This window comes from Pseudochaenichthys georgianus, chromosome 16, assembly GCF_902827115.2.
Source record: "Pseudochaenichthys georgianus chromosome 16, fPseGeo1.2, whole genome shotgun sequence".
Taxonomy (NCBI): domain Eukaryota; kingdom Metazoa; phylum Chordata; class Actinopteri; order Perciformes; family Channichthyidae; genus Pseudochaenichthys; species Pseudochaenichthys georgianus.
This window is the reverse complement of record NC_047518.2, coordinates 294,301-317,332: the sequence shown is the minus strand read 5'-3', so window position 1 is coordinate 317,332 and position 23,032 is coordinate 294,301. Positions and strand designations below refer to the sequence as shown.

The 23,032-nt window shown below is 42.0% G+C and overlaps 1 protein-coding gene across 1 annotated transcript in view; it reads left to right on the top strand.

Moving 5' to 3' along the window:
* The window catches only part of znrf2b (zinc and ring finger 2b), a 60,527-nt gene that overhangs the window by 18,840 nt on the left and 18,655 nt on the right, over positions 1–23,032 (top strand). The window contains exon 2 of the mRNA XM_034103247.2: positions 19,959–20,054. Coding sequence (XP_033959138.1) covers positions 19,959–20,054 — 96 coding nt within the window. The remainder of the gene's footprint in view (positions 1–19,958; positions 20,055–23,032) is intronic.

The window sequence follows — 23,032 nt, the reverse complement described above, 5'->3', positions numbered from 1 at the left end:
CAGGGTTTTGTACATGATCTGTTTGGTTTTGATTGGGGAAAAATTGATCTGTGTTTATTTTATTTATTTGACAGGGACAGTGCACATTGATTGACATTTCTGTAAATGCGAGTTAGCCAACAGGCTATTTTTCGTCTGTAGTCCCTTGACAGATGTTAAAAGTCATCCTAAAAACAAAAATTCACTTCAAATAACAGGTAAATACAATCAGTAAAACAACATTCAACAGAGATACTTATATTATGATAAAAGCATATATAAAAACATAACAACTAAACTAAAATACATATTCACAAAGCAGACGGATAGCAACAGGTCAAGGCACATGTACAAACAGAGCGTTGTAAAGTACAGATTGTGTCAGTGAGCTGACTTTCCACTAACCTTGTTTTGAAGTTGGATTTAAATAAACTGCAGGTGTTTTGTTCTCTAATCTTTACTGGGATTGAGTTCCACTGTTGTGCAGCTTTAAAAGAAAAAGAAGATTGGCTGAATTAACTCTTCCTTAATGTGTGAAGATGTTGAAACTGCATGGTCTTATTTTTATCTTGATTTTATGGAAATTATTGATAGACATGCACCCCTGTCCCCTGCGTACATTTAGAGTGAAGGGACGAGACAATCCTTGGTTTTCTGATGAATTGTCTAGTCTCCTACATGAGAGAAACAAGGCCTGGGCAAAGGCTAGGCAATCGGGCTCAGAGGTAGAATGGCTTCTGTTAGAACTTAAAATCAACGTTTTATGGCATAATTTAGTTTAAATGCTGTTTTATTCTGAAAAACCAGAAGTTCTCGCACAATCTTCAAAGTCATGAAAGAGAATATGAGGAGAAAAGGCGTGTTTAGTTATCTATTGAATGTACAATGGCTGAGTCCTCTGTTATGCGCAACAACAGACATTGAAGACAGGTGGAGGGCGGACCCCCAGCAGCGCCAACCGGCACACAAGGAGGGGCCATCGGAGGATACTTAAGGAGCTGATGTGCGTGTTTGGGGCCTCTCTCTTTGGCTCTCGAGCGCCCGAGAACACAGCTGTTATCTCTGCTTGTAACATTACTGCGCCATTTTAATTAAAGTACCCATTTGAAGCTTATGCGAGAGAGTCCATTGGTCTCATTTCTCTCCTGGACGCGAGAATAACGAACAAAGCTAATACTTTGTTTTAGAAACTAAACGAAATCAAAAGTGCTAAGTCTAAGTATTATCTGTCAGTTACCACAAAGAACCTGAATAATCTTAGAGCATTCTGGAAAACCATTAAATCGTTATCCACCGGTGAAATCCGTAATGAGCTACCTCCGTGCCTTACCACAGCATCTGGCACTATATCGGACAGGGCCACTATGCTAAATTATTTAGGCATTTTGTGTCCTGTGGCTCTCTGTTTGATACTGTTACGGCCCGTCCACACGGAGGCGTGCGTTGAAGCTTCAACGCTTCTGCCCATTCACTTTGAATGGGGTGACGTCACGCTTCGCCGAATTGCATTGTGGGAGCGTCGCTACGTGTTGCTCGCTTCAAAAGTTGAGCAATGTTCAACTTTTGAAGCTTCGACGGAAGCGCCAGCCAATCAAATCATATGCCAGTACAAGCTCTAGCCAATCAAACCGCGTGCCCTTGTGTCCGGGGCGGGAGATTCATGTGATTGGTTGTTGGTCGAGTTTCAGACACGCCCGCCGGCAAGCTTCAACGCACGCCGCCGTGTGGACGCTGCCTTACTAACTCTGCTACTGTGAACACCACAGTCCGTGACTCTGAAAAACGTGGTTTGGAAAACCCCTTCAGTTTTTCTCCTTTTACTATTGAAGCTGTTCGTGAAGGCTTAACCAAGTTAGATCCTAGGAAACCGGCTGGCCCGGACAACGTAGAACCTTTCTTTTTAAAGATAGCTGCAGATTGTATTGCTCCACCTCTTACTTCTCTTTTTAACCTCTCCCTCAGCACGAACACAATTCCAAAAGTATGGAAGTCTGCTTATGTCTTGCCTTTACTGAAAGGAGGGGAGGCAACTATTTTAAATAACTATAGGCCAATCTCTAAGTTGTCAGTTCTGGCTAAGGTGCTCGAAAGCCTAGTGAGTGAACAAGTAAAGGAATTTTTATGTAACAATGACATCCTGTCTAAACATCAGTCAGGATTCAGAAAGAAACACAGCACCATCACTGCCACGATGAAATTGCGAGTATTTTAGATAATAAGCAGAGTTGTGCAGCTCTGTTTATTGACCTTTCCAAAGCGTTTGACACCGTTGATCATCGCATCTTAAAGCAGAGGCTACTCAGTATTGGCCTATCCAGCCATGCAGTGGGTGGTTTGTGAACTACCTCTCTGAAAGGTCCAATGTGTTCAGTTTGATGGGCTCACTTCTGAGTGGTTGAACATTACTAATGGTGTACCTCAAGGTTCTGTTTTAGGTCCACTTTTATTCTCCATCTACATCAACAGTTTAGGTGAAAATGTGGATGAAGCAACTTTTCATTTTTATGCGGACGATACCATGATGTACTGTGCAGGTCCCTCCATTCAGGAGGCTGGTGTTAAATTACAGGCTGTTTTTAACATTATTCAGACTCAGCTCTCTGAGCTTAAGCTTCTTTTAAATGTTGAGAAAACCAAGGTAATGCTATTTTCAAAAGCTAAAAAGACACCAGAGACAGCTTTGGATATTGTTACTGCGCAAGGAAAAATACATGAAGTGGTTGCCTGTTACAAATACCTGGGTATCTGGCTTGATGATTGTCTCTCTTTTAAACCTCAGGGCAATAATCTGCTTAAAAAGCTGAGGGTTAGACTAGATTTCTTTTTCAGAAACAAGTCCTGTTTCTCGCTTGAGGCCAGGAAAAGGCTCTGTGACCTTTTGACCTGTGCTGGACTATGGTGATCTGGTCTCTATGAATGCACCTGCCCATTGCCTGGTCAAGTTAGATGCCGCGTATCACAGTGCTCTGAGATGTGTTACTAATTGTAAAGCGCTTACACATCACTGTACCCTGTATACCAAGGCAGGTCTGCCATCACTTACTGTAAAGAGGCTCAGTCATTGGTACATGACATGTTCATATATAAAGCCATGTTGGGTAAACTACCATCGTATATCTGCTCTCTGATCACACAGAGAGTTGCAAGTAGCTATTGCCTGAGGTCACATCGCTTTTATGTGCGCAGCTCCTCTTGCTTGGAACGGTCTTCAAAAATTATTGAAACTGAGCAATTTGGTTCCACTGCATGTTTTTAAAGCTTGGATAGGTGAAATGCTCTTTGATACTGTTGGTACTTGTAAATGTTGATAGGTATGTAAACATAGCCCTGTAAATATGATGTCCTTTATTGTTTTATGTTTCATGTGTAACCTACTTGCTGCAGGTCTCCCTTGAAAAAGAGATACATTATTTCAATGGGACCTACCTGGTTAAATAAATGAAATGAAAATGATGTGGTCTTCTTATATTTATTTTTAAAGACGAGTTCCGACCACATTGTTGGATTGTCGTGACGCTTGTTATTTTCTAGGTCACCTTACTGAGACCTGAGTAGGCTATGTTGGTCCTTCCACCACGGCCTCCTGGTGCTTTGTGTTTGTGTGTGATGCTAATATTTACAGAGAGAGAGATGGAGAGACACACCGACTGACGTAGGCAGAAGACAGTGTTACATTAGCTTGAAAGGAGGCCGGCCTGTCACCATTAACCCATTTTCCCAGCAACTGATGGCACATTTATTTATACCCCTCTTGTTGCTGTCCTCTCCAGCCCTCCTACGTACTTCCTCTATGATTTCACTTCTTACCTTTACCCTCTCATGTGCAGGGGTTCTCTACTGCATTGAGCTCTGCTTTGTCGCAGCTTTCTGTCCACTTCTCTGACACAACATCTTAATCCAGATATCTTTCTGTTTTATTTTCAATGTTTTTATGTTATGCTTTGGAGAGAGTTGTAAAAGGACCAAAATACAGACACTCACTATGAATCGCGCATGCATGCACGTGCACGGTTGTAGCATGACCACCAAAACAGAAAGATATGGACACAAGATGTGTACAAATGTATTTAGTATCCTATCCATGTGAACATGATTTAAGTGGGAGGTGGGCCTAACCTCCTCTAGGGGGGACCGGGACCCCCGGGAAGATTTCCTTTTTAAATATTGAAGTTAAAAGCATCAACCTGGTGCCCTTTGAGAGCAACATGGATACATACTGTATATGGATACATCTCTCAACACCCAGATGAAACGGAACTGTAAACAAATGTTCTTTTTCTTTATGGATATTTTACAAATCACTCTCCTTTTAAACTGTATTCTTGTTTTACTGTCATAGTATTTCATACCTGTTTTTAATTTATTCTCTTATTGTTTTATAACTATAATGATCATATAAAGGTGTGCCTTTACCTCACTGAGCTGAGGTTATCAGCCTCTCAGTCTGAACTCGGTTCCAGATGAGAACCGATAAGAAAATGCCGGGTACCGGGTACCCATACAAAATACACAATTTCGGTTCTGCTTAACGGTTCCTAAACGCGGTAGACCCTGTATTCCACCGGGTCCGTCTGTGCCGCGGGTCCGTCGGCGACCCGGTGTAATACAGCCAGGGTAAGGGAGGACTGGCCATCTGTGTGTTCTGGAGAATCACAGAACGGTCGGCCGTCAGCGGTCCGCTAACGGCCGGCTCGGTACGCTGACGGCCGGCACCGCCCTTATTTTGTTTTAAACGGCATCATGTAAGTTGCGGCGACAGAGGTCCACAGTTGCCCCGCAGCGAGGCTCCCCCCGCCCTCCCGTAGTCAGTTCACGAGCTCAGTCACTTCATAACACCAAAGATGGATCGCGGTAAACGCTCTAAAGTGAGGCTCCACTACACTAAGAAAGAAAAAGACAAGGCACAGTGTAATGCCTGCTAATAGCTTGCCACAGGCATAGCTCAGTTAAAATAAAGCACAGCTATTGTGCAATACATTTGAATTGCATGTATATTTCGTATTTGTAAAAATATCAGTTAAAGCTTAAAAAAAGAAAGATATTTTTGTTATCTAAACGTTTGACCTCTTTCTTTTACAATTTTGGAATCGAAACGGGGAATCGATAAGAACCGGAATCGATAAGCAGAAACGGAATCGGAATCGATACATTTCAAACGATACCCATCCCTAGTCAGCGGAGAGCTCTCTTCCACCTGGTTGTTGAAAAAGCTTCTTATATCCTTTAGCATAGCTAGCTAACCAGATGCTAATAACAACAATCCCCGGTACGGTACCGCTCTCTCTCTCTCTCTCTCGCTCGCTCACACACACACAAAATACGCTTGTGCCACACACCCAGAGCCGAGCTTGAGTGACACACAAAGACCCATAAGTAGTAGTACTGTAATGTAGCATATTATTTCCAATGGCCTTATTGACCGTATGATCACATGTCAGATGAACAGATGGCCACTGGGCTTACAACTACAGACAAAGCTACGCAAACCTGCGGCATGTGTAGATTTTCTTTTGCGTGTGTTTATAAATTACCTCGAGGGCCGTATCAAATGGTCTCGCGGACCGTATGCGGCCCGGAGGCCGGAGGTTCCCCACCCCTGCTCTAGATGATGAATCTCCAAAGAGGCAGCTCATTGGTGTTGTGTCAGACACAAACACTGTTCTGAGACATCAATTTCACCAACATTGCAACAACCCGCTTTGCACGGCCTGATTTGAATGAACGTCTCGTCTTTTCAGACAGAAATTAGAATCCTGCTACCTGCATGTCTTATTCACTGTTGGAATCCAAGCCACTGCACAAAGAGAAAGAGAGGGTGTGAATTGGCCAATCCTGATTGATCTCTGCCCTCTGAGAGACCGAGTTCCTGTCCAAAGCAATTAGAAACTTTTGAATTTTCCTGTCTTTTTAAAAAAACTAAGTGGGAACTGAAGACATTTTAAATGCCTGTGTTGTGGGGAGGGGTGCAGCCAGGCTTGTCAATGAACGGTGTACTGATCGATAAAATGATGAATCATAAATCCCATTAATAGTATGGACTTCTGGATGTGCTGACTCAGGTGGATGAGAGCTGAGTTAAGGGCAGTAGATAAAGAACACTGCACCCAGTGAAATGTGGCTTCTAGTCAGAACTGTGAAAAGTCCTAGTGTGAGATGTTAAAGCTGTGGCCCTTTAAGGAAAACCTTCTGTGTGTTGGTCTTAACTTACACAGCAATGTAGAATAAAATACTTTATTTGACGAGCACTACGGTGACTGTTAATTGTGGCGAGGTTTCTATTGATCTCTTAAAAGGACAATGTCTACAGCAGCAGCAGAAGAACTATAGCCTGCATTAGGAGAAAATCTGGGCTCATTCATTATTATCCAGAATCTAAATGGTTGTTAATTCTGTGTTATTTCAGTCAATTGATTATTTACTGCCATTATGTCATTCTTGGATGTGGGATGTGAGAAGAGAGAGAGAGAGAGAGAGAACAGAATCATATATTTTTGTAGGTCCACAGAAATTAGCATCGCAATGGCTCGCACAACAAAACACACGTTTATGATTCTTACACGTTTGGTTTAGCAGGATAATCTCCACATATTAACACCTCTTTATGATAGTTAAAGCTAAACGTAATCACCAGAAGTAAAAAGCTAACATTTGACAGTAAATAAACTCCATGATTTCACATAAATGATGCCAAGTGATTACGTTTAGTCGTCACATTTTGCCACTTGTTAGAAATTCAAATTTTAGAGAAAAGCTTCAGACGTTCACCAGTGGCGTATATACTGACCGATTACATGTCATTGAACAAATTAAAAAATCTTGGAAGCTTGTGTTAACCGCACATCTTTATTTGGGGGATCTAACCAAAAACAGAATAAAAAAAAACATGTTTTCTTTGACACCAGGGAGCTCAAACGTGGCAAAATGCTAACTCATTGTCGTGTTTATTTGTGCACCACTCTATGATTGCTATTAACCAGGAGATGAGCTGAAGAATCAATAGCAGTCAGCCCTTCCATGCACATGGAAAAATGTAAAAAAAAGGGCCCGCCGTTCGCACCCAGCTTTTTAGTTGTCTATGTGACCTCTTGGATGTTAATCAGACTGTTCGTGGCCATCATTTACAGTTCAGAGTTCTGCACACAACACAAGTCCGTTGTCTTTGGGCCACTGCTTTCCTCAGCTTACATCAGGGATAGAGATTCAGACTTTATTTGTATTTGTAGGGTTTAAACCAATTAGAGTTGTTTGGAAACCAGACATATCTTCCCAACAGTTTTTAGTTACCTAACCAAATCAATGAATGGATGAATAACCGATCACTATGGAGCCCTACAGATCCGACAACCAGACAATGCATTCACCCTTACAGCACGTCTTTAAGTTGTTACACAAGTTATACATCTTGTTTCCTAATACCTCATCATCCAAGCATTTCCACTTCAAGGCAACAGATGTTTCAGATCATTTTGTTAAAAAATGATGCTTGATTTATTTTTCTTTCATTCTAGACTCCTATGACACTAGCAAAGTTTTCTGTTGGGCGATGCAAAGGAAAATGAAATATATGAATAAGACTCATTCTTGTTAACATCTTCCAGTGAGGGATCCTTGGAGAAATATAAATGAAGGGGCCAGAGTTGTAATGCTACCAGGGCAGGTGTGACCTCAAAGACATGCTTGGGAACACACAGCAATTTGATATCCTGGAAAGAACATCGCATACAGTTTCCTGCATGAGTCAACACGGCCTCACAGGGAGGACTCAGATTTGTCCCTTCAGAATGAGGAGTTGTGCCGAGCTGGAACTCCTCCTCGTCCCTCTTTAATAAACACACCTAGACCACACATCGCCTGTCAGCAGATGGCCAGGAGATCATGATAGAGGCATCCTGTGAGAGCAGTGTGCTTTGGGTGATTGATTTAAAGAGGTGAGACACTCAGGGGATTGGCTGCATTCATCTATTTATCCCACCAGCATCATTATTTGTACGTTGTAGAATACTCACATACTCATGTCAGTCACCTGTCTGTGACATTGTGCCCCTGCTGCAGAGCTGTATGCTGACAGCTGATTGGTCAGGGCACAGTGATGTCAGTGGAAACTGTACAATGTGCTTTGGATTAAGACAACCAAATGATGATGGTAACTTAAACAAAGGGTTATTAGAATCAGCACTGTAACTGCAAACTTCTTGGGAGCATAATGTTTAGAATAGTATGTGTGGCCTTCGATGTAAACATATGTCAGGTTCAGTGGTGACTGGTCATTAGGGGCAGGTACAGGCACAGCCCCACCTAGTGTCAGCAGAAAGTGTTACAAATAATGATTGCAAAAAATATATAAAATATATTTTAAGATCATGTTTAATCATCTGATTTGTCTGTACATTGCTGTTTTAGTCTGTGTTCTTCTAATTAGTGTCTACAGTGTGTGCCTATTGAGCTGTTTAGAGCCATGTGGGACAAAACCCGATCATGCCCCTCCCTCTCACTGTCTAAGTGAACGGTGACTGTAAAAACTACACTGCGCATGCTCAGACTATTTTCCTATTTAATGTGTGTGGCAAAAAAATAATGACCATCGGGGCATAGTGCTGCCATCCCCACCATACGTCATCTCACATCATTCAGAGCTGATTGGCTGTAAGTACGTGTGCCGCGAAAAGTGTGGTGTGTGTGAAGAGGAGACAAGAGAGCTGCAGTGACGCGTCCTAAAACCCGGAAGTAAGCTGCGCATGGCTTCCCTCGACCTAAAAGCAATGAGATTTCTCCATAGGATTTTAGAAAATAGCTCCAAATAAGATCTGTGGGAAACAAACCTGTTGGATAAATGCACGTTTTGTTCAGCCGGATAATATCCACATGTCTACCCTACTTTTATAATTTTCGAATCATAAATCTATGGATTAGATTAGATTTATGATAGACTTTTGAAACTACAAGAAGATAAGGAGAACTTTTACAAAAAAGTAATAGAGATGTTTGTCCAGAAGGATAGGCAAATGGACTTAATCTTCAAGTCAAGGTAAGACCGCAAAGTGAGAACAATTCAATATTTAAATGATAAAATTACATTTTTTGGGTATCCTTCTGTTGAACTGTCTGTTTAAAATTAATTGAAGCATCAGACAAAAAAACCTTTTGAAAATAATATTATATTTTGATTTAGGTCAAAATATAATAATTGTAAACCTGAAGAGTCAGTGCCAGTGCCTCACCAGCCATGAACCTCACTGCAGAAGCTTTTAGACATCTAAGTTATTTGTGCCCCACCACTTTGTACATATAAAAACGCCACTGGTCAGGTTATACTGTCAGTGATTGTCATTATGTAATGGTGAAAGAAGCTATAGCCATAAAGCAACATCTGTGAACACTGCCGTCATTCCTAGTTAAAGCTCTCTCTGCTTATTCTGATGGAGCGCTTTGTTAATATGAACACAAAAGGGCCTATCTGGCATATTACACTTCAGGTGCCTTTCAATTGTTTGAGATACCTTTTTACTATTAGAGTGGTGCAGGAATGAGTCCTTAACCCAGAAATTAGTTAGCATTTATAGTAGGGCTGCTCAATTAATCGTATTGTAATCGCGATTACGATTACGGCTTGCAACAATTACGAAAACAACGTAATCTAAATATAACGAATTTTTTTTTTGTATTGGTTTTTCAGTTGAGTTATATTTAAAGTTCAGGGTAATCGACTGTTAAAAACATACTGTTAAAAAAAAAATCGTTTTTAATAATCGTGATATCAATTATTGACCCAAATAATCGAGATTATGATTTTTGCCGTAATCGAGCAGCCCTAGTTTCTAGCAAAAAATCTTTAAGAGATGACATGAGCAGCCCTACCAGCATTTGCCATGGTGGCCAAAACATTTTTATTTGGTCTTAAATTGTAGTTCAACATTTATTTCCTGTTTACTTCTGGACCATGACGGTGGGCCAGCCTTTAATGTTTAACTGAGTGGAATATGTTGAATATGTTTTACCAAAATGTTGGCTATATGTTAAGGAGTTTTCAGGTTGTGACAGTGCACTGCAACATGTTTGTTGATCTTGTTTATTGGTATTTATTATTTTGATATTATTTATTTAAATGTAGATATGAATGCATCATTTATTTTATTTTGTATTGGTTTTTCAGTTGATTACCCTGAACGTATAATTCAACAGTTAACAAGTAAAAATTATTATTTGTATTTGTTTTCAAGTACAATAAATGGATGTTTTCAAAGTCAATAAATAATCTCATTTAATAATCGAGCAGCCCTAATTGATAGCACTTCCCTCCCTTGTCTGAAAGTCAACGGATACTTGAATTAGTTTTTGATGAGGTTGCTGAAATTATTGATAGCAGGGCTTGACATTATAAATGGCCCGCTGGCCCGGAAGTTGTTAGTTAAGCATATCAGCCTGCAGCCCCACTTCTTGTCTCTCTCTCTAACTCATTGCAGATGACTGCACTAAAGAAAAGGGCACAGAGAGGAAACCAGTTGTAAAATGTTTAAAAGTTAATTAAACATAATATAGGCTATGCTTAAATGCATTTCAAATAAGTTGTGTTGGAGTTTGTGTTATTCTACATTTGGACACCAAGATTTTTTTTTTTACTGCAAATGTATATCGGTTCCAAATATCGGTTATCGGTCTCCTTGATTACTAATAATCGGTATCGGTATCGGCCTTGAAAAAGCCATATCGGTCGATCCCTAATACAGACAGGTAATAATCAACATAATCACAAGGACACAATATGGCTCTGCTAAAAACACTCACTCTTACACGCACCAAAGTTATATTTATCTAATATTTAACTCCCTCCACCCCCGCATACAATCCCGTTTAGAAGCCCCTCTTCTCTAATTCAACATGTTGGACGAAATGACATTAAGAGAACGGAATGTACAATTAAAAGGCTGTTCAACGTGTGCTGCTAACTTGCTTCGGTATCCTAGCTTAATCTGTTATCTGTAAACGTTCCCTAAATCTACTAATTTAGGGATAATCCACTGACATCCTTTAATACACATGTTCATTTGAATCAGATGTACTGATAATATCCGCAATATAAATCTTTAAACTTCTTCTTACCTTTAAAAGTCCGTCACGAACGGTCTATTATGCTGCAACTCTACAGCTCTGCTAGCCTTGGCGCTAACTTCCGGAGAACGATTGAGAGGCTCCACGATCCGCCATTGCTGTAAAAAAGTGGTCCATTGGAGTGAACGGAGATGTCGTAACTCTCAGTCTATACAGTATGGCGCTGGTACTTTCCACTTGCCCGCTCGGGCCACTAAAAATATTGTTTAAAAAAAATGTTTCCTGTGGTATTGGTATTTTGACTAGCAATTTAGTTAGTTTCGTTTATCAACGCTACAACATAGCGTTTCGTGAGTCGGTTGTCGTTGTTGGGTGAAAAGCAAACATCTGTTTGCTGCGGAGCGGAGCGCAGTGCGCGCAGGCTCCCATGAGCGCGCTCCTTCACTACAGAGTATCGCGCCACCTAACCATTCGCCAAAATATTTGTAATACCAACGGTAACTGGCCAAGCGCCGTGCAAAAAACTATTTTCAAATAAAAGAAAGTCACCGGAGGAGTGAAAGGAGAGTGACAGGGAGCATGAGAAGAAGAGGGAGAGAAAGTTTCAGCTTGATCGATGGAGTTGGCTTCTAGTGGTGCAGTGACGCGTCCTAAAACCCTTTTATAATCTATCGATTAGATTTATGATTTGAAAATTATAAAAGTAGGGTAGACATGTGGAGATTATCCGGCTGAACAAAACGTGCATTTATCAAACAGGTTTGTTTTCCACAGACCTTATTTCCAGCTGTTTTCCAAAACCCTGTGGAGAAATCCCATTGCTTTCTGTGGAGGGAACCAGCAGCTACTTCCTGGTTTCAGGACGCGTCACTGCACCTCTCAATATGATGCCAGTATAAACAAGGTCTTCTGTCGGCTCTGTACATCAATGCAGACCTATGCTGACAGTAAGTGAAGAGTAGACAATATAAAGGTATTGGCTTTAGGGAAATGTCCCAGCAGTTTAGGATAATGAAGGATCTAATCTAATCTATAGCCATTACATTTCTAACTCCTGATGAGAGGAAGGCAGAAAGTGCATTATACTAATAATAATACTCATAATAATAGCAGACATGATTTAACAATGAGCACAATATCGTTATTTTAATAAACCAAATATGAACAATTGAGGAAAATGAGGAAGAACTGATTGTTCAAATGTTGTAGTACAAGTAGTAATGTAGTTAGTGCATAAATGACTATTGCAACAAATGTGTTAATTTTCTTCATTATTAGTCGATTTTTTTTTTTTTTGGACGAATGCTCCGGGCCAGTGGTTACAATGGTGGGGCCAGTGATAATACAATTCCACCGGCCTGGAGGAAATGTCAGTAAATAGAGAACCGCAGTGACGCGTCCTAAAACCCGGAAGTAAGTTAGCATTTTTAGCACTTCCGGTTCCTTCGTCAAAAAAGCAATGTATTTTCTCCATAGGGTTTTGGAAAATAGCTCGAAATAAGGTCTGTGGTTGACACAAATGTAAGAGATAAATCACGTTTTGTTCTACGACAGTGGATACATCAGCCGTGACCCCACTGGTGATTTGTGAAGAGTTTACGTGTCTGAAAAACGATGGTTGTTACCGAGTGGCTGAATAGGACTACAGAAATGGTCGAGTCCGTTGTACGTCATTACGCCTACACACGTAAACACTCCCGCTAAGTTTGTTTTCCCCTGTGTTCTGCTTGAAAGCAAGTACCTGCCTATCTTTAGTAGCCTATCTGTAGTATCTTTAGTATCTGTATATCTATATCTTACCATTAGAATCTCTATTTTTGAAATGGTCATTTTTAACACCGTAGTTTTATAAATTATAGAACAATTAATTACCAGTGTTTTCCAATTTTACTCGGCAGTTTGTTTCGTTAGCTAACGTTAGCTAAGGCTAGCGCTACTAGTTAGCTACGCAATGGTTTGTTGCTTTGCTCCGGGTTGCAGCCACAGGTCTTCGCATGAAACGTGCCCGTTCTATCGTTTCCCGGCCAATGTTTTCCAAAGGAGAGTCTGGATTCGTGCCATGAGGTAAGCTGACGTTACATTGTTGTCCATGTCACGGTGAAATGTAAATGATGGGTAGTGTATCGCCGTTTTAGAGATGGCACTGCTGAAAAGACCGCAAAATAAGTAAAGATAATGAATACATCCTATTAAAACCTGTGTGGCTTATATGATAAGTCTAATTAGTACAAGCAGCATAACGTTTCACCATGAAAGAAAGATTGTAGTCAGGGAAATCAGTTTGACATATTGAACTAATAACAAATCACCTCTGGCCGGCAGAGAACTCTCTGCTCCATAGCTTCTCTTGGATGTAACATCACATGTACATTTTACATTTATATTCAATTTAATATTCCATCCCTCACATAATTTTGTATATATAATAACTTATATTTAGTTTTTCTTGTTATGCTGCTGCAACACAAACATTTTCCCAATTGGGATCAATACAGTAATATCTTAATTAATTAAGAAATATAACTATTATAATTAGTGTAGCAGCTGACACCTATTTTCAATATGGATTAATCTACCTTTATTTCTTTAGTTCAATTTTGATCTATAAAAATGTCAAAATAGTGAAAATGTTCACGAGACAAAGTGCAAGGTTATATCTTTAGATGTTTTGTTTTAGCCTATGTACTGTATGTCTTAATGCTCTTATTTGTGACGATGTGACTTCCATGAAACTAATATTTTATATCTTCCCAACAGACGAGCTGACAGGAAGCCTAACCCCCTAAACGCACCAGGAGCGTCTGCGCCGCGTTACGGCCGCGCCGCGGCGGTCGTAAGGATCGCGGCCACTCTAGTCAATGGGTGCTATTCCACCACACGCGCCGCGTTACGGCTCAGACGCGTCCCAGAAGCGGCTCGGCGCAGCGCTTCTCTAAAATTAGGATGAATCCTATTTTTGCCGCGGCGCAGCCGTAAGGTAAGGTCGGGCAGGCAGCCCCCCCTCGCAGGAAGTGGGAAGGTGAGCATCCGGGCCAGGCCCATCCCCCACATATACTAATTTAGCAGACCCCCCTCCTTCATCACAACACCTCCACTACGATACGCACAATGGACGACGAGGTGTTCATAATGGAAGTGGAGAAACACACCATACGATGTAACCAATGCTTTTTACAAGGACAACATCAGAAAGGACAAGGCCTGGTTTTTAGTCGCTGCAGTTTGTGGAGTGGAAGGTAACAACTACATATTAATGTTTTAAAGTTAATTAAGAACTGCGAGGCTGCACACACGACGCTCCGCTTCCGCAACGTTTTGAAACGCGCCTGGTGTGTTAGGTCGCAGGAGGAGGTCGCAGCGTGGCGCAGCCGCAACGTAACGCGGCGCAGACGCTCCTGGTGCGTTTAGGGGGAAACACTCTAACAACCACAACATTGCAAAGGCGAGTAAATGTAAATTAAAAACGATTCACAATTTCTTAATTTCTTCTTCTTTCTTGCAGTGAGGTGAAGCTGACCTTGCACTTGGTGCCAGTAAGGATGCTCCTCACGCAGGCTGAATGTTTCTCTTCCTTACTGACACAGAAGCCCTTGATTTGCAATGCTTCACTAATTGTGATTTCCCTGGCTCCGTAGGGACACTTTACCTCCAGCACAGCGGGAGACCCTTCCAGACCATCTGGAGATGCCCCCAACACTCCTGATTGGGAGAGCCACAAACCTGACTCATGGACCTGCATCTGGGTTGCAGTGGTGAATGCCCTGACGCCCTCACATTCATTCATAGTCCCCCACTGTACAGACAAACACCACCAAGGGTCTGTTGTTGCCCTAGCACCCTGGCACTAAGGGAAGCAGTCACACGCTTTGACCTCAGGACAGCTCCAAAGTTGCTGCCAGTCAACCTTCCTTTCCTGAACAAATGCCAGTTTGGGTTGGTTCGCTGACCAGTGGTAGCCACCTGAATTGCCCTCTGTTGCTCCTCAGACAATGCCATGCTTGCCACAATTGCCTCAGGTCCCTGATGCCCAACAGATTTGAGAATTTCAGGAACAGTAAGTGTTTCCAAGCTGTAGTGTTCCTCTTCTGGCTCGGGGGAGAGAAGCCAAGACATTCCTGAGAACCTGCCCCCGAGTCTGCCCCTCAGCCAGTCACGATCTTCGGAGGTGGGCTCTCTTCAGCGGGTTGAATGAGTTATTGGTTGGAGGAAATAGCTCCTCCACTGAATGCGTACGTTTAGCTGCCTTTGGCTTCTTCCACTGACGGGGGTGTCAGTGCAGCTGAAAGTGTGGATGGCAAAGATGGCTAATGCAGCCGCATGACTGCATTTCCATTCTCCACATGGGCATTCACATTTTGTGGAGAGAATTCCCTCTTCTCCTGTAGATACCTGTGGTGGTGGGATTGTTTTATTATTTAAAATATATTTACATTTGTAATGCCTTCCCAATTATAGCCTACTGTATGTTTATTTCATGGATATTTCTGTGTTGTCTGGTGTGTACAATTTGTAATCTTGGGGCCTCTTCTCTTTAACGTCTACATGCTACCACTGGCTCAGATAATGAAGAACAACAAAATAAGTTACCATAGCGATGCAGATGACACACACATTTACGTAACAATTTCACCAGGAGACTATGCTCCAATTCAAACACTGAGTAAGTGCATTGAACAAATCAATGACTGGATGTGTCAGAACTTTCTCCAATTAAACAAAGATAAAACTGAGGTAATGGTTTTTGGAGCCAAGGTGGAACGTTTAAAAGTTAGCGCTGAGCTTCAGTCTGCAATGTTCAAACCAACAGATAAAGCCAGAAATCTAGGTGTAGTCATGGACTCTGACCTGAGTTTCAACAGTCACATTAAAGCAGTTACTAAATCAGCCTACTATCACCTAAAGAACATATCTAGGATTAAAACACTAATGTCACAGCAGGATCTGGAAAAACTTGTCCATGCCTTTATCTTCAGTAGACTCGACTACTGCAATGGTGTCTTCACAGGTCTCACTAAAACATCTATTAGAAAGCTGCAGCTGATTCAGAACGCTGCTGCTCGAGTCCTCACTGACACTAAGAAAGTGGATCACATCACTCCTGTTCTGAAGTCTTTACACTGGCTTCCTGTGTGTCAAAGAATAGATTTCAAAATACTGCTGCTGGTTTATAAATGATGAACCATCCCGATCTCTCAGGTCTTCAGGGACTGGTCAGCTTCCTGTCCCCAGAGTCAGAACTAAACATGGAGAAGCAGCGTTCAGTTATTATGCTCCAAACATCTGGAACAAACTCCCAGAAACCTGCAGGTCCGCTGCAACTCTGACTACTTTCAAATCCAGCAAGAAGACTTTTCTTTTTGTCGCTGCTTTTAATTGAACTATTCACATCTTAAACTGCACTGTAACTTTTATCCATGTACTTTTTCTTTTAATGTTTATTTGATTAGCTTTTCTTTTTAATGACTGATTTTAAATGCCATTTTCTTAATGTCTTTCATTTTTTGTAAAGCACTTTGAATTGCCATGTGTTGAAAAGTGCTATATAAATAAACTTGCCTTGCCTAATAAAGATTTCATGTGACACATAAAATGGATTTGTTGATGGGAATTAATGTGAATAAATTAACTCTAGGTTAACGGTACTCTTGCTATAACTACTCACCGACACTCTATAAACCTTGTCCCTCATGCTAGCCCTGACAACACCGGTAAGCACACCTTCATCTAGGCTGCCCGTGTCCTGACTTGTAGTGGTTCTCTCCTCTATCTCCATTCTTCTTGTCATCTTTGTAAAACGATATCAGACTGGTAATTGACACAGCCATGACTTCTAGTTAAATTCAGTGTGGCTAAAATGAAAAGCTTTGTTAAAATATGCAAGCACGCGGAAGTCAAAGTCAGCTTTATTGTAAACAAATTCTACATGTGTTATACATCCAGAGATATCGTTTCCCACAGTGTGACATGTAGCCTATACATAAAACAAAAAGGGCCTAGATAAACGGGGTATACAGTTTAAAATGTTAATATATTTAAAGTGTTCAAAGTGCAGTTTCAGTGCAAGTCAGTTGAAACGATCTTAAGTTGGCGTGACGTTGAAGTCGTGCGACCCTGCTGCTGTACTGGCTGGTGTTCGTTTATAGCATAACGTTAGCATTTCGCTTTTGGCGACTAGATTTATGATTCCAAAATTATAAAAGTAGGAGAGACATGTGGAGATTATCCGGCTGAACAAAACGTGATCCTTCTCTTAAATGTGTGTCAACCACAGACCTTATTTCAAGCTATTTTCCAAAATCCTATGGAGAAATTGCATTGCGTTTTTGACGAGGGAACCGGAAGAAGTTTACATCCGGGTTTTAGGACGCGTCACTGCGGTTCTCTATATAGCCCACTGTTGAAAGTCTGAAGTTTTTACTTAGTTGTTTACTTACCAACATTAGCCGCCTTTAGCTTCGCTGTGGTGAACTGAGGTTACTCTGATGTGGTTTTGTTACATTATATTGGCCATATAAGCTGGCTATTATATTGTTGCTTTAACTATTATAATAGTGGTGTTAATAAGTGAAGGTATTGTGCTGAACAAAACGTGTAAGTATCTTAACGTGCGTTTATGATCTCATTTTCTGCAACATTCCCGAAAATGCAATGGAAAGATTCCAGTGCTTTTGTTGAGGGAGCCCTTGCCCCGGATGGCCTCAAGCTGGCGAAAACTGTTACAAAGTTAGAATCCGAAGAGTTCCACGGTAATGTTTCTGTTATTAGAGATTGATGTAACAAGTCACTAGAGAGTGAACCAATAGCTGTACAGTTCACTTCTCATCACACTTGATGTGAAGTTCTTTAGTTTGTTCCTTTTGGGACTCTTTGTTTCGTTTTGTATGTAAACCTTCTGGCACATTTTATTGTCTTCATGTTTCTGTAGTCTGATTTTTTTACCTTTTTTCTTTTTAAGCACGTTGTGAATTGTATTTCTGTGAAAGGTGCTATACTAAATAAACTTATTATTATTATTATCTCTTCAGAATGTTTAGCGTCACAAACCTCCCCCCTACCTCCCAGAGCTTTCTAAGAGCCCAGTCATGATGTTGTCGCAACATAGTCCAAATGATTGAATTTAAGTTGACCCAATTAGATTCCTGACAACCAGAAATATATAGAATTCAATACATGGGGTAATATTTAATGAATATCTTATGTAATATAAATGAAACATTAAAATCAGAATCATTCTAAGCTAAATAAATATGGCTGTTACCCTGATGATACCCCAATACAACTCAATGTGTCTTTTGATGGTGGTGTGTTACCCCAGCTAATCAGCACCAGTAGCTACTGAGGCTGGACAGACAACTCAGACCCCTTTTACACCAGGACGAAACGGGTTGTATATAGACATTTTTATTGATTGGGATAAACCCCTTGAGATGCACCATCTCGTTTTCAAGGGGGTCCCGACAATAGCAACAACTTACAGACATACATAAACAAAAAGACAAAATGCAAAACATGACACACAAGACAAACCACATACAGTCTGTTAAGTGAAATTCAAGCAATGCACACAATCATTACAATTTGAGACAGTCGAACAAATCAGTTTCATCAATATCAGTTAATAACAAGTGCAGACCGGTTGAAAGTGAGATGACAATGCATGTTTAAATAAACCCAATGATGCAAGAGATCTAACGGCAGCAGGTAAAGTATTCCAGTCTGTTGGGGCTTTGAACATGAACGCTCTTCTGCCAATCGATTTGTTTGCAGAGGGGACAGAGAAATACATCTGAACAGAATGTCTAACTTGATGATTTGACGAGTAGGGTACGAAATACTGCTTTAAATAAGGGGGATAGTTAAGATAAATGCATTTAAATATCAGCTGTATCCATAGTGTCTCTTGCGTATAGCCCTTTCGTTTACACGAGGCCGTAACAAAACGATAGAAACGGACCCCGCAAACGATAACGGGTCCCAAGGTGGATAGATCTGCAAACGGAGAGCTCTGGGGGGGCAAACGGCTCCGTCTGTACGCCTCTACGATCATTTTCTGATAGCGATGAAATAGCCCCGTCTCCCTCTCCCCACGTCTCCCTCTCCCCACGTCTCCCTCTCCCCACGTCTCCCTCTCCCCACATCTCCCTCTCCCCACATCTCCCTCTCCCCACGTCTCCCTCTCCCCACGTCTCCCTCTCCCCACGTCTCCCTCTCCCCACGTCTCCCTCTCCCCACGTCTCCCTCTCCCCACGTCTCCCTCTCCCCACGTCTCCTGCTCAGAGATCAGCTGCTGGGCTGTCAGAAGAGGGGGAGGAAAAGAGAGGCTCCGTTTATTATTATTATTATATAGAGTCGTTATCAATTTGTTTTAAAGCTCAATAAATAACAAAGAAGACCTTTGACCGGCATTTTTCTAATTTCGTACGGAAGATTTAAACTTTAACGGACATGTTGACCGGCGGAAACTCTGCGGCACGGTCCCCTCGTCCCTTGGAAGAGGCGGAGAGCTGGGTGTTTTTCATCTGCTGGTGGACTACCGGAGAGATCTACAGCAGGAGCACACGCCGTCCACCACGGAGAATAAACAGAAGGGCAACCATGCTCCGGGGTCTTCTTCGCTGCTTTTGGTGTATCTTACAGGCCCGGCATATGTACTACAGCGTTTCCAGTGGTCTCGTGTGAACGGACACGTTAAATTAATCGAATGCGTGTGAACGGAAGACGCATACAGTGCGTAAACGCAAACGTTGCCGTGTAAATGGGGTCAAAGAAAGCCCCTTTACAAACCGACTGATCAGTGGAGTCAGATACTGCTGCAGAGGAGAGGACACCTCCAGAACTCTGTTTAAGCCTTTAGCGTGTAACCTTATCGTCTTCTTTCTATCTGTCCCCCGAGTGTATTCTCTTATTCATTGTTTGTCATTCTTTTCTTCCAGGCTTCAAGTGCCCCGTGTGCTCCAAGTTTGTGTCCTCAGAAGAGATGGATCTGCACCTGGTGCTGTGCTTAACCAAACCCAGAGTGACATATAACGGTAGGTGTTCCTTTTTAACGTTACGAATAAAAGACAGGCAAGGCTGGTGAGAGAAGTGTACAGCTGCTGGACTTATGATATAAATAAAGATATGTTAAACAAAAACATAAACAAGACTTTACTGTATTATGTGATAAAGCACAGAAGTGCTGTTGCAATGAAACAAATCAAAAGGAATAGACATTACAGCTTACATGATATGTAACTCTTCCTCTGGTTACAGTCCCTGAGATCCTGTGTAATCTAAAGTAGTTCACTTGTTATTCAGGTATTAATGACGATTATCTTTTGTATTTGAATAACATACCAATCGGGTTCATGTTGCCCTTTGCTCCTGAGTGCAGAAGTTATTGCGGGCTGTGTGAGTGACATGCAGCATTATGCAGTCAGTCCTCAGGTATACGCTTCTGACCCTGATGTTGAGCCAACGATCCTTGAACATGTGGTTTGTAAAGAAATGATGGACTGAGTGGGACATTTTACAGATGAAACATAATCCTCTGTGTCCACAGGGACCCAAATCAAAGAGTGGATTCCCCTTAAAGATGCAGGCGGGTTAACTGCAGCTCCCGCCAACTCTGAAAACATGACTCATTTGACTGTAACTCAGGGATATTAGCGCTGCACCACATTGTTTTGGAAGCATGCTCTTTTTCCAAACGTCTGCATATAACCTCATTTCAACACAGTTCATGGAAACTGTTAGATGTACATTTAACCCTTTCTGTTGATTTGATCATTTTATTTTTGCCTTATTTGCACAATCTTGGTGAATTCACCCCAATGCATGCTTTGCACCCTACGAGCACAGTTGTCATCTGAATTGATTGTTAGTTTGTTACTTAGCTGCTTTGAAAACCGCAGCTTCTTTGTTAACGGGAAATAACATGGCGGGACAGAGAAGTTGCTGGCTGCTGATTGGTTAGGGAATTCAACTAGAAACCACTAACAGGAACTAGAATAATGAAGTGAAACAAATGGAAATTCAGTCTGATACAGGAAAACCTTTGGCATCAGTTTACTGTAAACCCTTATTTACTGACCATCAAATACACAAATATTGTTGATGAATTCAAATCTGAGGATTTGATTGAGATTGTAAAGTCTATTTCCTAATGCGGGGGTGAAGGGGAACCCAGCTGGTGTCATGCATCAAGTGCTGGGGAGTTGTTCTGCTCGTATGAAATAGTGTCTCCAGAGGAGCTGTCTCAGTATGACTTGTGATGTCTCTTGACTCGGTGTCTCTTGGGGCTGAAGACTGAGCGTTTGAAAGGGAAAAACAGTGAGAAAGAAGTGAGCTTCTTACCTGACCTCTGGAACCATAACCCGAGTAAAAACCCACCTGGGAAATGAGTGCATTTTGGGCCATGAAGGTACCGTGATTTGACATGAAAGAAGACAGAGACTATGGTCTATCTGTCAAAACAATCAGGTCTCATGTCTTTCCCAACAAGTTCCCCTTAACTTCAGTGAGAAGGTCCTGGGGTCCGGAGAGATGTGAGGAGAGACAATCAGGTCTCATGTCTTTCCCAACAACTTCCCCTTAACTTCAGTGAGAAGGTCCTGGGGTCCGGAGAGATGTGAGGAGAGACAATCAGGTCTCATGTCTTTCCCAACAACTTCCCCTTAACTTCAGTGAGAAGGTCCTGGGGTCCGGAGAGATGTGAGGAGAGACAATCAGGTCTCATGTCTTTCCCAACAACTTCCCCTTAACTTCAGTGAGAAGGTCCTGGGGTCCGGAGAGATGTGAGGAGAGACAATCAGGTCTCATGTCTTTCCCAACAACTTCCCCTTAACTTCAGTGAGAAGGTCCTGGGGTCCGGAGAGATGTGAGGAGAGACAATCAGGTCTCATGTCTTTCCCAACAACTTCCCCTTAACTTCAGTGAGAAGGTCCTGGGGTCCGGAGAGATGTGAGGAGAGACAATCAGGTCTCATGTCTTTCCCAACAACTTCCCCTTAACTTCAGTGAGAAGGTCCTGGGGTCCGGAGAGATGTGAGGAGAGACAATCAGGTCTCATGTCTTTCCCAACAACTTCCCCTTAACTTCAGTGAGAAGGTCCTGGGGTCCGGAGAGATGTGAGGAGAGACAATCAGGTCTCATGTCTTTCCCAACAACTTCCCCTTAACTTCAGTGAGAAGGTCCTGGGGTCCGGAGAGATGTGAGGAGAGACAATCAGGTCTCATGTCTTTCCCAACAACTTCCCCTTAACTTCAGTGAGAAGGTCCTGGGGTCCGGAGAGATGTGAGGAGAGACAATCAGGTCTCATGTCTTTCCCAACAACTTCCCCTTAACTTCAGTGAGAAGGTCCTGGGGTCCGGAGAGATGTGAGGAGAGACAATCAGGTCTCATGTCTTTCCCAACAACTTCCCCTTAACTTCAGTGAGAAGGTCCTGGGGTCCGGAGAGATGTGAGGAGAGACAATCAGGTCTCATGTCTTTCCCAACAACTTCCCCTTAACTTCAGTGAGAAGGTCCTGGGGTCCGGAGAGATGTGAGGAGAGACAATCAGGTCTCATGTCTTTCCCAACAACTTCCCCTTAACTTCAGTGAGAAGGTCCTGGGGTCCGGAGAGATGTGAGGACAGTCCCGACCTGATGCTGAGACCCCAGTGGATATGTTGATGTGTGTCTGCTGTGGGGAAACTACAATGTTCCATAGATGCACTGCAGTGAGCCCATCTCGATACTTGACCCTGTGCATAATAATCATGTTGTTAAATGTGGGCTTTATGAACGTGGACAACAGTGGCAAATATATGACTTCATTACCAAGGTTTGAATTCAAAAAGAGATGGAAAGTGAAAGTACAGATGTTTGCTCACGCTCATGCTGCTGTCCACTCGTATGAGTCCATTTGAATTCCAGTCAGCATGATTATATGAAAGTATTTGACAAATCATTGTTTATGCCAGTGGTTCCCAAACAGTGTGCCGCGGCACACTGGTGTGCCGTGAGGCAAGTCCGGGTGTGCCGTGGG